We start from the raw sequence: 13,995 nt of genomic DNA on the forward strand, positions 1-13,995 counted from the left end.
TTTATACATAGTATTTTGTTTTAATTAAAATTCAGTTGCATTATTTTAGTGAAAATGGTACATACCACTGAAAATGAAATGTATTGTCGTAAATACTTGCCGTGACGTAGTCGTAAAGATGGCGGCGCCCATGAATGCTGAAACTCTCGTGGTATGTGGGATTTTTACCTTCAAATGAGCTTTGTTAATGTATTTCACTTTGACATTATCAACCACTAGTGTCAATGCACAGATGAGAGATTAATAGTTATGTGCATCTTGACAGAAGGTTATGCACGTATCGTACTCGCCTATCAAAATCAAGTATATGCTGACGACGTGATATTTCTTGCCATGAGTGATTATTTAAAGTCTCGCAAACAAAAGTTTCTGGTCAAATTGTTTTTCAAATATAGGGTGGTGAGGTGATTTTTTTCTGTTTGTCTTTGCTAAAAATATTTAGCGGCACATACATTTTGCATGTGTAATCAATTTTCAACAGAGGGCGCTGTGCACGCTGACCAGAAACATTAGCCAGATGTCAGTTGCTTTAGAAATACAGTGGCCCCTCGCTAAGTCGCGGGTGTCGGGATCCAAGCAAAAACCGCGACTTATCGAGGGCCGCGACTTACCGAGGGACCTCGTGAAAGAGGGAGATCGTGCATTGAAAAACATATAAAAAGCGCATATAAACCCTCGGTTTAGCTAATTGATGTATCATCATATGTGTCAGGCAGTATTCGAATAAAATCATGATTATGTTTGCTGTAAACATTGCGTTGATTATTTTGTTTGTGTCCGATATTATGTGGGTCGCTTGCTGTTGCTTGCGACTTTGACGGTAACAGCTTCCAAAATAAACCAGTTTCATCGCAATTATAAACTTGTTCGTCAAAATAACCACCTTCATAGATAATTTCTCTCAGTTTTTCGGGAAAAGTTCTGACAGCGTCCATGTTCACAGATCGAGCTTGGATTGAGACTGCGTGTGTCGATAGCGTGTCCTCTTTGCCATCGCAAGAACCACCCTGAACTGGCCTCAAATTCAAAGTCGTCATATCTGAGTTGTGTGCTTTGCATTGAGTGATGGGACCAGATAGTGGAGTTCTGCCAGACCGTTCTTGAAGAAACGTAAACAGCTTTATCGGTGTCATCATTGTCGGACACTTTCGCATGTTTTTCTGTTCAGTCCCGCCTCTTGGTCAACTTTGAAAACAAATTTACTTTTCATTTTTTACCCACCCACGAATATTGGGCTCAACCACGGCTAGATCACGTGCAACCCATAACTTGGTTTCACCTCTACTTGACACGGTCGATCGCCGTGAGTTTATGGCGTACGAACAGGCTGGATAGCTTTTGCTTTGACATGCTGCTCAATTGAGAAATAGAGATCAGAATTCTATGAATTCAACTCATTGTAGCGAGTTTTTTTAGAGGTATACCAAATGGGACCGGCCAAGAAGTATGTACGGTCACTACTCGACACCCCTGTTGACACCTTGAGTAAGGCCGCGTCACCCATTTCGTCTCAGCAATTGACGGACAGTGGGTGTTAAGTTGTCTCTTTAACGGTTAGTTAAAAACACTATGCCACGAAACATTAGTCTTTGTACATGTACTTCAAAACTGCTGTCAAAGCACAATAGAAATTTTGGGAGCCATCCAAGTACCCGCGACTTAGCCGAATCGCGACTTACCGAGGCGCGACTTAGCGAGGGGCCACTGTACAAGTAATCTGTGATTTTTTCTTTTGGGGTGGTGGTGGTGGGTTACATAGTTGTTTTATATGATATGGTTGTGAATTTTTTCTGCTATTTACTTAATATATGTTATACATGTATTTTGACAGAACTCATCACAACTACCACTTTATCATAAGCAGAATTCTGTCAGAGAGAACCATCACAAACACCACCACCATCATCAGCAGCATAAACATCATCATGTAGATATCACAGATATCCAGCTTCAAAACAAAGATATTAATCCACTTCTTAGACATGGTTCAACTAGAGTACTTCCTACGTGTCTCTGGCAAATCTTATTAGCCTCTGGGTAAGTCAGTATCTACTGTACATCTATAGCAAGAAACTTGTTGAATCTAGAGACAGATATTTAGTCCCCGTTCGGACGTAGTCTGAAAACGGGGACTTATGTTTTGACTTCCGTGTGTCCGTGCGTGCGTCTGTGCGTGCGTTCGGACCTGTATCTTAGAAATGCCTGGACCAATCACAATCAAACTTCACACATACATCATACATGATAGTATACATATGCACGTCAATTTGTTACACGATCTGATTCAAGATGGACGAATGGCGGCCATTTTTGTGCTAAAAATCATCAAAAACAAGCATTTCTCAGCTGTTAACAGATGGATTTTGTTCAAACTTGGTAAATACATTAGACATTATAGGACCTTGATGCACATCATTTTGTTTTCTGATCTGATTCAAGATGGCCAAATGACGGCCATTTTTGTGCTAAAAAATCATCAAAATCAAGCATTTGTCGGCTGTTTACAGATGGATTTTGTTCAAACTTGGTATATACATTAGACATTATGAGACCTTGATGCAAATAATTTTGTCTTTAAGATAAGATTCAAAATGGCCGACTAGCGGCCATTTTGTTTTAATGAATGTGGTTCTCCTGCCATATCTCTGACTTGCTTTCACTGATTATGTTCAAATTTTAAATATTCATTATACATCATGTCATAGATAGACAGATATATTGGTTTGACGATCCTATTCAAAATGGCCAAATGGTGACCATTTTTGTGCTAAAAAATCATCAAATATTAAGCATTTATGGATGGATTTCGTTCAAACTTGGTACATATGTTAGACATTACAGGTTCCTGATGCACGTCATTTATTTTTCAGATCGGATTCAAAATGGCTGTCTGGCGGCCATTTTGTTTTAATGATTGGGCTTCTAGAGCCATATCTCTTAAATGCTTCGACTGACTATATTCAAATTTTAAATATTCATTATACATCATGTCATAGATAGACAGATGTATTGGTTTGACGATCCTATTCAAAATGGCCAAATGGTGGCCATTTTTGTGCTAAAAAATCATTAAATATCAAGCATTTATTGATGGATTTCGTTCAAACTTGGTACATATGTTAGACATTACAGGTTCCTGATGCACGTCATTTATTTTTCAGATTGGATTCAAAATGGCTGTCTGGCGGCCATTTTGTTTTAATGATTGGGCTTCTAGAGCCATATCTCTTAAATGCTTCGACTGATTATATTCAAATTTTATATATTCGTTATACATGTTATATATATACATGTATTCAAAATGGCTGATTTTGAATGCTGTTCCAGAGCAATATCTCTCAATATGGACAAGTACTTTTTTGACTATCAGATACAAATGTCAATCATTTTAATGTTAAAAAATCATATTCCTGACATGGTTATATTCCAGCTATATTACTATAAACAAAACTATATATCTTAAATTTGATAACTAATGGGGACTGTACCATGCATGGCTTGTTACTTTTAATTTTTGTTGTTAATAGCAACCCATTTAAAACAAATGGTGACACAATATAACCAACTATGTATAGAATACTGAATTTATTTCTTTAATGTCAAACATATGCACATAGACTATATTACTACATTGACATATACCGGATTCTGCCGTAAATTCGCCCAGGGCCGTTAAACGGCAGTTGGGGTTTTTAAAAAAATTAATTGAAACCAAGAAACCGCCCAGGGCGATTTCTCAGCAGTTTTTTAAGGTGTTATTTTAAGAGTATTGAAGTTTATTGCGACTAGCGTGAATGGGTTAGCTTCGTTTCGACAATGAGTTATTGCTGATAATAATGTTCAAATTCACAGTTTTTCTTCTGAAAACAACTATTTTTTTTGTTTAAAAACAAATCATGCCAATTTGCCATCAAAATCCAAGCCAAAAGATCGTACAATAACATCGGCAAAACTCTTCCATGCTGGTTCAATAACATTAACATATTTTAATGTATTATGGTAATTTGAACACATTGGCATCATCCATCGTTTTCATTGGTTAATTATCGATTTGACCTGTCAGGTCAGGTCAAAACATGGCAGATATTCATTTCTACAGCATCAAGCATTGAAAATGCGATCGGAATCATTCGCTTACGATGAAATAAGTTTATTTGCATTTCATAACAATTCAACAAATTTATTTTTTGCACGTTATTATAATCATTACTACATAATAATCAACAATTGTAAAATGCAGCATGACCGGATTGCGCTACCTTGATCATTCGCTACTAAACAATGCAGTTGTGTTTGTTGTTATTTGAAACTTCTTTTAGAATATACATTCGTTACTAATAAAATGAAACAAAATAATTGCATTTGGCGCACGAGGTTCGTTAATGAGATTTTTTTGGAGAATGATGCGCGGTCTACTTTTTAATCCAGTTAGAAAAAAATGTGTACAATTTTAGTTTCTTTCGTTTTGGGTGGTCCAACTGCCGGAGTTGAAAGTCAGCGTAGGTGGATTTTTCAATAAAAATTCAAGCCCCCTAAAAATATTTGATGATAATTTTTTGAAAATTAGAACTCTACCAGCTGTGAAACCACCCAGGGCGATTTTTCAGATAGGCAATTTTACGGCAGAATTCGGTACGTGTTGATTCAGATAACAATGCAATATGAGAATCATCATTTTCATAGGTGCAGTTTCAATTTTAGTAACTTTCTGCCCCACCTTTGCATAAGCTCTTGCTCTAATACAAAACACTGAGATAATGGGAGTGAATTTCAACTCCAAAATATTGTCCAAAAAATCACCTAAATAATATAAACCATTGGTCTGAAGTATGCCATTTCAAATACACTGTGCAGTGTCAGGGGGAACAAAAATAGAATTAACTAATAGATCTTCTAATCACACAAATTTACGCAATTGACTCAGAATTTCACTACTCTAAAGTATTTGCAGTTGATGTCGATTATCTAGTATTCAATAAGGTTTTCGGATATACAATATAATTGATTATAGAAATGTAATAGCAGAATTGTAATCTTTCTAAGCATCATTAACAGTTGTCAAGGAGAGTGAATAAAAAATATATGTAAATGAAGGAACAGTGTTAAGACAGAATGAGGTCATACATCTATGTCAAAGGTGCAGTAACTAACCCTAATCATGTCAGACTAACACTTCAGGCTAACATTTGTTTAGTTTGCCATGACTACCTGGATGGTTACTACACTCACATTTCATATTTTATGCAGGATATTGATCTATGGTTCACATGCTATATTGTTACACTTATGTAAAGTAGATGGTAAAATTCCGTTTAATTCATCATCAGTGGTGCTACTCATTGAATTAAATAAAGTAAGTAAGTTATTATTGTAAACCACTTACATTTTGTAAGACAAAAATCGCATTGTTTGGTACATGTAGTAGTGTATTTCACTGGGGTTCTTAGTCATAGGGACTATTACAGGGTCCTAGGGAGTCATAGTGACTATAACTGTGTCTTAAGGAGTCAGTGACTTTCACCGGAATACTGGCTACTTCAGAAATACAGAACTCAGTTGAAAGTTTCTGTTCCGATGAAACTGATTTCTCTGCAAATTAAAGTTGTCCAAGTCATGTGACAGCACAAGTTGATGCCATGTTGTTAAGATACATACTACACATATGAGTAGGTGGATATTTAGTAGTATCAGTAATGTTTAATAGACCGGTATGTTCACAATATATATGAACAAGGATGTTACCTTGGCAACCATATTTGTTGTGACAAGATGATATTCTAATCTACCTAGCATCACTACAGGCCAGCTTGTAAGTTTTACACCATCATTGTTCTGTTTTATAGAATGTCAACTATAGTCAAAATGTATTGTGGTAATATTTATATTCCTGTGCAAAATTGATCAGCACGTTCATTTATAAAGCATCTTAGACAAAAGCCCAAATCAAAGATTGTTTGCTAATAATCAGAATAACCCTTTGATCTCCTGTGTCAAATAAGCAATTATTATTACCCTTAGATTATTATATATTGTACAATAAGAATTTAAATACTAAAATTCAGATTTTTATTTTTCAGTTATTATTTTCGCTTTCCATGCTGGCACCGGAAGTGTATTCTAAAAGTTTAAAATTACCCACATTCATGCAGTGTGTGCCATTTGCAATACCAGCTTTACTCTACTGTATTAATAACAATATAGTAGTACATATTCAGTTGTATATTGATCCTGCTAGCTTCCAGGTAATGTCATATTTTAGTTCATTTTTAGTTTAGTTTAGTTTATTTTAGCGAAATTCATCAATTTGTTTTGATGTCCTACATATTTGACTTATAGTGCTCTTTAAAATAACCAGATACATTCTATGTATTTTCATACCTAAATAAATTGTAATCAAACACAGTTTTGCAATGTAAACACCCACAAGCCACTCTCACCCCCACCTGTGTGTGATTCTACCAAGATGATGATTATTTGAACTTGGTAAAATATATAGATCTGATTGGAAGCACAATCTAATACACATGCTCAATCAGAATTGTGACATATGACATTGAAAATAAAATGAAAATGGGGGTTATCAAAATGTCAAAGAGGATGCTTTTTATTACACTTTTGCGTAAGAAGATCTGTCAAGGTGTAGTAGTGAGGCAATTTATAATTTGGCAGTTCAGTGAAGATTGTATGAATCTTTTGAAGATGAGTGATTTAAGATTAGCTGGATTTAGTTAACCATTGCTGTGAGAAACATACTCTCTGCTGAGACAAATGCAAGCAAATAACAGCCTGAATATAGGTGTGTGTGCTTGTGCAAGGGAAATGTCTTTCTTCCAATGTGCCCTCTAAGCTGATATGATATGCAAAGATTTGTTGTGACGCAACTAGTTGTGCAAAATCACTGGTGTTATTGCCACAGCAGAATGTCATACATGTATTATTAGTATGGTGATCTTGAAAAACATTTTACTTAGTTTTTAATTTGGTAAAATGAAATTAAACATTTTATAGATAAAATATGCTTAGGCCACCTGTTTTTTATTGAAGACGGACTTTTTTAGCAGTCAATAATCTGACTTCTGATTTTACTGGACATTTTGACTCAGCGTACCTACTAAAGTCTACTTAGAGGTCACACTGTTTTGTTTGATCACACCTATATTCAGGGAGTAACATACATTGCATAAGAGTAAGTAGCAAAGCAGATAATCAATCACTGCACTAATAATATACCGGGTATGCCTGAATTGCTAACTGTCTATATAGGATGTTAATTTGGATGAAAGCAACTCACTCACAATTTCTTTTTTGAATTTTATTTTAAGGTTTTAAGTAATTTAAAAATTGCCAGTACTGCGTTACTGTACAGATCTATAATTAGAAGACGGTTAACTCGACTACAGTGGTTGTCTATGTGGTTGTTGATGTTTGCAGGAATCAGTAATAGGTAGGATCAGATTACACAAACTTGTGTTTTGGCTAAATATTATTGCAAACAAAAACCATATCTATCTTGTTCACAAATAGTAACTCACTCAATCTACTCCACTCACTCACTCGCTCCCTCGCTCACTCGCTCACTCACTCACTCACTCACTCACTCACTCACTCACTCACTCACTCACTCACTCACTCACTCACTCACTCACTCACTCACTGAATCAATCACTAAATCAATCACTAAATCAATCGCCCACTCTTGTTCAAACTTGCCAAAAATAGTAACTCACTCACTCTACTCACTCACTCACTCACTCAGTTTAAAATTATTGTCCATAACAAATACCACTATGTTTGTTTTTTTAGTTATGGTGGTTTACGCTTGACAGGTAAACTTGAATCACCAAGGGAGATTTATATAACAGTTTATGGTTTACTGTTGATAGTAATTTATTGTACTCTGTCTGGATTGGCTGGAGTCTACACAGAATATATACTCAAGAAAAATTATCAGGTAAAAACAAGATGAAAGAATTATACTATTTAATATTGTCCTTTTCAATTACCGGTAGTGATGAAGCATATCTGGCCATTACCATTAATATAATACATGTACCATTATGATGAATCGGATTTAACCCATCGTCATTGTCTGTTTTAAATGCACCAAACCACTCAAAATATTCTGAACAAACAAAACAACATGTTTATAATTACGCTTTCCTAACATTGATCTTAGAACCTTGCTTTTGAATATCAATTTGTTCTGTGTTCAGTTGCTGTTATACCGTTAAAGAGTAAAGTAATAATCATTGAGCTCGCTTCAAGACTTTGTTTGTTGTGCTTCGAGAAGCTTGTACCCTACATTTTAATTATAATCAAAATAATTATTGGAATGGAACTTACTGCATCAGGATATAATAAACATTTTAATGCTACATGTAGCAATTTGATGTTGTTTGCGAGAATAAAATGTCATGAAGTTACTGTCACTATATAATTTTCACTGACTCACTAAATACACAATAATTCTTCTGAAGTTAAAGCAATTTACATAACACTGTTTGTCTTGTTATATTAATTGTTCATCTCTTGTAGAAACATGTGCAAGCCAAATAAGTACCGTAAAATCTGTATTAGAAGCGGCATCCCTAATAGAAGTCGCACCCATTCTTTTTGAACAAATGAGACCCAAAAAATCACCATTCCTCATACGTGTAGATGCTCTAATAGAAGCCGCATCTCTTCTGTTGCATTGTACTATTTTAATGGAAGCCACGACTTCTAATACATTTTTTATAGTAATGAAAAAAACACATTTTTATCTGAACAGTTTAACAATAATTTCTCATCAGAAATAATTATTGGTTATTATATAATATGATTAAAAAGCAAACATTATAAACTGAGAACTTGAATGGCAATGTAAGCACACCCAAGATGTGACATATATCAAATACTGTATAGATAACGTATAATTGCATCAATACATGGCAATTGCCCCTCCCTCCCTCCCTCCCTTCCCTCAGTCTCTCTGCCTTTCTGATATATCACCTGATTCTCATTTCTTGCAGTCCTCACTACATTTACAGAATAGTTTATTATATACATTTGGAGTTGTTATTAGTTTGGTGACTTACAGTGTTTCATCATGGAATAGTCCCTATACGTTCACTCATGGCTATACCAAACATACAGTTATTATTATCATAACACAGGTAAGAATCTGTGTCTGTCTGGTTAATATGTGGTTCATTTTTATATGTCTGTCTGTCTGTCTGTCTGTCTGTCTGTCTGTCTGTCTGTCTGTCTGTCTGTCTGTCTGTCTGTCTGTCTGTCTGTCTGTCTGTCTGTCTGTCTGTCTGTCTGTCTGTCTGTCTGTCTGTCTGTCTGTCTCTCTGTCTCTATCTCTCTCTCTGTCTCTATCTCTGTCTGTCTGTCTGTCTGTCTGTCTGTCTGTCTGTCTGTCTGTCTGTCTGTCTGTCTGTCTGTCTGTCTGTCTCTCTGCTTGTCTGGTATCCATCACTCTGCATATATACCACCATATGTACAACAACAACATGTAAATAATTTGAGGTTATTCATGGCTACTACCGGTACACTACATTTGTACCATACTTGTTCGATTTAGTGCCCATAGTATTCAGCACAATAAATTGTGTTTTTTAGGGGGGATAGGTGCTTAGTCAAGCACTCTCTTCGAAAAATTATCCAAATGACAATATTCATTTACCGTATTTATCCGGGTATAAGCCCAGGGTCTTGAACATGGAAAATTGCCTAAAAGAAGGGGTGGGCGTTTGCCAGAAGATCCCCGGCAAAAAAAACGAAAATTCGCGAAAATTGACAACAGGCAGATCGAACTACGGCAGGGAATAGAACGGCAAATGAAAACATGCAACGGAAATAAATGAACAATATGCAACACTAGAAGTAAAACAAAAATAATGTATTGCTTATAATGTGGCAAATAAACCAGAAATAATAAAAATCGACAGTGAGAAATCATTTGAATTAGGATTTTCCCGCCGACAAACACGCCCAATACGCGTGAACTCAAAATGAATTAAAATGTCAGGGGTTAAACTGCGTAAAATGATTTCCGGTCTCGATAAATTACAAATCAACCGTCATGCAAGATCAATAATAATCTACAAATTTACACAGTAAAAATTATAAAAATTCATAGCTGTTTGAAAAAACTTCTCAGATCTTTATTTGTACGTTCTTTGCCATCTTCGTCAAAACCCTCAAATGTTCAAGTCGGTGCCACTGTAGCCGTCGAACAAAATCCCTACAACTTATTCCTGAAGTTCGTTGATATCGTCCCACACAATTTGGACGTAGCACTTTTAATCCACGGATTTCGCAGTCTGTCAGCTTGGCACTTTTCATTCATGTCTAATCATAATAAAGAGACAAAAAAAATGGGGTCGCTCTGCTGCCATGGCACACGATGATTTTGTTTACAGTCTAGCAATCATCTTTGACCTTTATGCATCTGCTTTACTGATTGGCTAAGAATGACATCACTACTTGTATTTCATCATAAAGGTCAAATCGTGACATTGCTTTCTTATCAGACTCGAAGCTTATTAATCACGGTGAAAGTTATCATTCAGCAAGTTCTGGCGGTTGGAATGTCTCACTATATGGATATGAAATAGGAAGTTGTTTTTTTTATCCAACGACAGAAGAATAGTTTTCATGACAGAAATGCAATAGCGGTGATAAAAGATGGTAAAAAGTTGGCAGTTTTCGGTGTGACATTGCAAAATTGTTGGCCCAGTTATGGATTCGCAAGCTGCTACAAAATATTTATAAAACCAAAATAACGTGATTTCAACCTTTCTCCCAGGTACGGGTTGCTACAATATTGCAACATTGTTTTCATTGTCGACGACGCTAAAGCCGAACGAGTGCGACACTTATACGATTTGCTTGAATCGTTTCTAAGGAAGCACAAACCAAACGGCCAGCCCTTTTTAGGGCCACAACATATTTCAAAAAGAGAATTACCGTTTCTGCTTTAATATTTATTTTTATAGACTTGCTGACTGCTATGATTCTGAAAAAAATCAGCGGTGAACGCGCTGCCCTGAAGGCAGAAAGCTGTCACAGCTATTTTGCGTTTACGCTTTGTTTTACGCAATTAACAATTTTTATAAGTATCACGACAGACTTCAAGAAAGACAACTGTTAATACAACCACAGTCAACAAATAGAAAATAGTTTTTTTGTTTTTTTGTTTTGTGTAGAAAAAGACCCCCTGGGCGTGTGCCCGGATATGACCTCAACTTCTTTATTGTGTCAAAAGTGGGGGGTGGGCGTTTGTCTAGGCATATGGGCTCTTACCCGGATAAGTACGGTATCATATGTCAGATTAAGGGGAATTACGTCTTTTTGGGGTAAATAAAATCGCAAAATGAGTTGCTTGATCTACACAAGGAACAGAAATTTGCACAAAACATGTGTAGATTTATTACAATATTATTTACATACAATCAGAATTCATGGTGTAAAAATGTCAAGAGCTTGTTGAATATTTTTTATGCAAAGCAATTTCCACCAAAATGTTTTTCTGCATGATTTGACCTGCAACAATGCCATCCAGATCTAGACTGTTATAAACCGATCAAACTAATGCAATTTTGATGATGTTATTTTTCATGGCACAATATGGAAATGAATTTACCATCTATTGCCACTGATTTTGTCAAAAAAGTGGCCTTAATTTTGTTTTAAAGGTGATAAGAAGAAGTATAATTAACACTATTCAAGACACGTCACACTGTAGTTTACCCTTTCACACCCCATTTAGGATAGTCACAATAGATACTGTCTTTATTCAAAAACGTAAAACTGGGTTTCATGACTTGACAGTCTAATTTAGGGCCTTTCTGAAAAGGTGGACACTAAATCAGACCTCTGCGTCAACCCAAAATCAGACCCCCCCCAAATGGGGGTTGGTGCTTACTCCAGCATGGGTGCTAAGTCGGAAAAGTATGGTACAAAAATTATGGTATTACTGTGTTGATATTTATTAAGAAAAAATTATCAATATAACAATATGATGCACTATCTCCGGCATAATCTGAGAATCACAAAAGTGACCATGACAAAATTGACTAACAAGAACTGTAGTCTGACTTGTGTGGAATATGCAAATTAGATGATGCCACTACTGTCAAACACCATAGGATTTGATTTTCTAAATAACTGATGCGAAATAGATCTTGAACTGGTGAATGCTAAATATTCTCTAATTTCATAGCAAAATACTACAAATTTAAATTTAAATTTTTCAATGTTAAATTTGCAATATTGAATGTGCTCGTAACTAGAAAATTGAAAATATCAAATAGAATCACCCAAAACTGTTACCATAGAATTTTATAAGGTGAACAAGACATCGTCTTGATGACATTACTTTTAGCGTCTTTGCCGAACAAGAGTGAATTCCTATCACTGGGGTGCATTGTTTCTAACTACAGTACTGCTTTCCAATGGAGCTGATTAATTGAATTTGAACTTAATGCTGCAATATTTTTTTTTAAACATGTTTTTAATTATTTATTTTTATCATACACTGTCTTTTTATTTTATTTTCTGGCAGTTTTTTAAAAGTTTTGGTAATCTCAAAATCCCACAAGGTGATAGTTAAAGTAATAAAAAATAAGATGTATATAATAATAATAGAAACAATTACAAAATAATAAAAATATATGAAATAAAATTAAATTCAACCCGTACAATATATCAATTTGAGATTGCTTATATTATTATTATTTCTTTTTGCAGGCTATGCTTGGTCTTATCATGTCAGCAGTCATGAAACATACCAGTAATATTATTCGTCTGTTCATCATCACATGTGCCATGTTAGTAACAACATCTCTCTCAATGGTATTATGGAATCTACAGATAAATTTCTATTTTGGGCTGGCTTTTGTACTGGTATTCATCGCCTTGTTGCTGTATCACAAACGATATAATATGTATATTGTCAGACATTTCTAAACTAGCTTTCAAAACATTTTAATTCTACTCATATGTAATAGACCACACCAATATGCAATTTTTTGAAACTCTGATTAACTGAGCAAGGCTGAAAATTAATTTTGCTCATTATTATGAGTATTCTATATGTTAGTAATAAACAGCTTGTTGTTCAGAGTCTGTCATGTTGGTGTTTTATTAAACATTTATGTCAACAATCATAAAACATCAGCAATCAATTTAATTGATGACAAATGTTAAGTTATATGTATGTTATCTGTTTATAGAAATTTAAAAGTACACTGGTCCTGAAAATTAATATTCCTTCGTTCATAATGCTGTGAGCTATTTCAAAGTAATATGCATAGTACTGCAAAAAAGTGAATATTTGTTTTTACCACCTTGCCTTTTATTACTAGTCTGCCCATCAAGACGAATGTAAGGAAGCATTGGTCTGTTTTTTTTTTTAAATTTTATGCCATGATAGGTTCAGCTATTACATTCTGTATGCTTTTCTATTTCAAGGATTTACATAAGATAAGCATGTGATGTATGATGAAGTCACAGCAATTGTGAGATGGTTACACAATTACAAAAAAGAGAAATACTAAATGTATGTGAAAGCAATCGTTATTTCTTTCAGTTAGTAGTTTTTCTTTTTAACCATCCATTTCTGCTACCACTATCAACCTTTTTAACCTTCCATTTCTGCTACCACTATCAACCTTTTTAACCTTCCATTTCTGCTACCACTATCAACCTTTTTAACCATCCATTTCTGCTACAGTACCATTATCAACCTTTTTAACCATCCATTTCTGCTACCACTATCAACCTTTTTAACCATCCATTTCTGCTACCACTATCAACCTTTTTAACCATCCATTTCTGCTACAGTACCACTATCAACCTTTTTAACCATCCATTTCTGCTACCACTATCAACCTTTTTAACCATCCATTTCTGCTACCACTATCAACCTTTTTAACCATCCATTTCTGCTACAGTACCATTATCAACCTTTTTAACCATCCATTTCTTCTACCACTATCAACCTTT

At 35.0% G+C, this 13,995-nt stretch overlaps 1 protein-coding gene across 1 annotated transcript; it reads left to right on the top strand.

The window, feature by feature from the left end:
* The first annotated feature begins 125 nt into the window (after positions 1–125).
* LOC100370259 (putative UDP-sugar transporter protein SLC35A4) lies at positions 126–13,116 on the top strand. The gene is made up of 8 exons (XM_085507209.1): positions 126–151; positions 1,832–2,037; positions 5,248–5,353; positions 6,078–6,242; positions 7,323–7,444; positions 7,804–7,951; positions 9,012–9,155; positions 12,739–13,116. The coding sequence occupies exons 1-8, from the start codon at positions 131–133 to the stop codon at positions 12,955–12,957; spliced, it is 1,131 nt and encodes a 376-aa protein (XP_085363335.1). The 5' UTR covers positions 126–130; the 3' UTR covers positions 12,958–13,116.
* The last annotated feature ends 879 nt before the right edge of the window (positions 13,117–13,995 follow it).

The sequence above is a fragment of the Saccoglossus kowalevskii genome, chromosome 13 (genome assembly GCF_978046115.1).
Source record: "Saccoglossus kowalevskii chromosome 13, keSacKowa6.1, whole genome shotgun sequence".
Lineage (NCBI taxonomy): Eukaryota > Metazoa > Hemichordata > Enteropneusta > Harrimaniidae > Saccoglossus > Saccoglossus kowalevskii.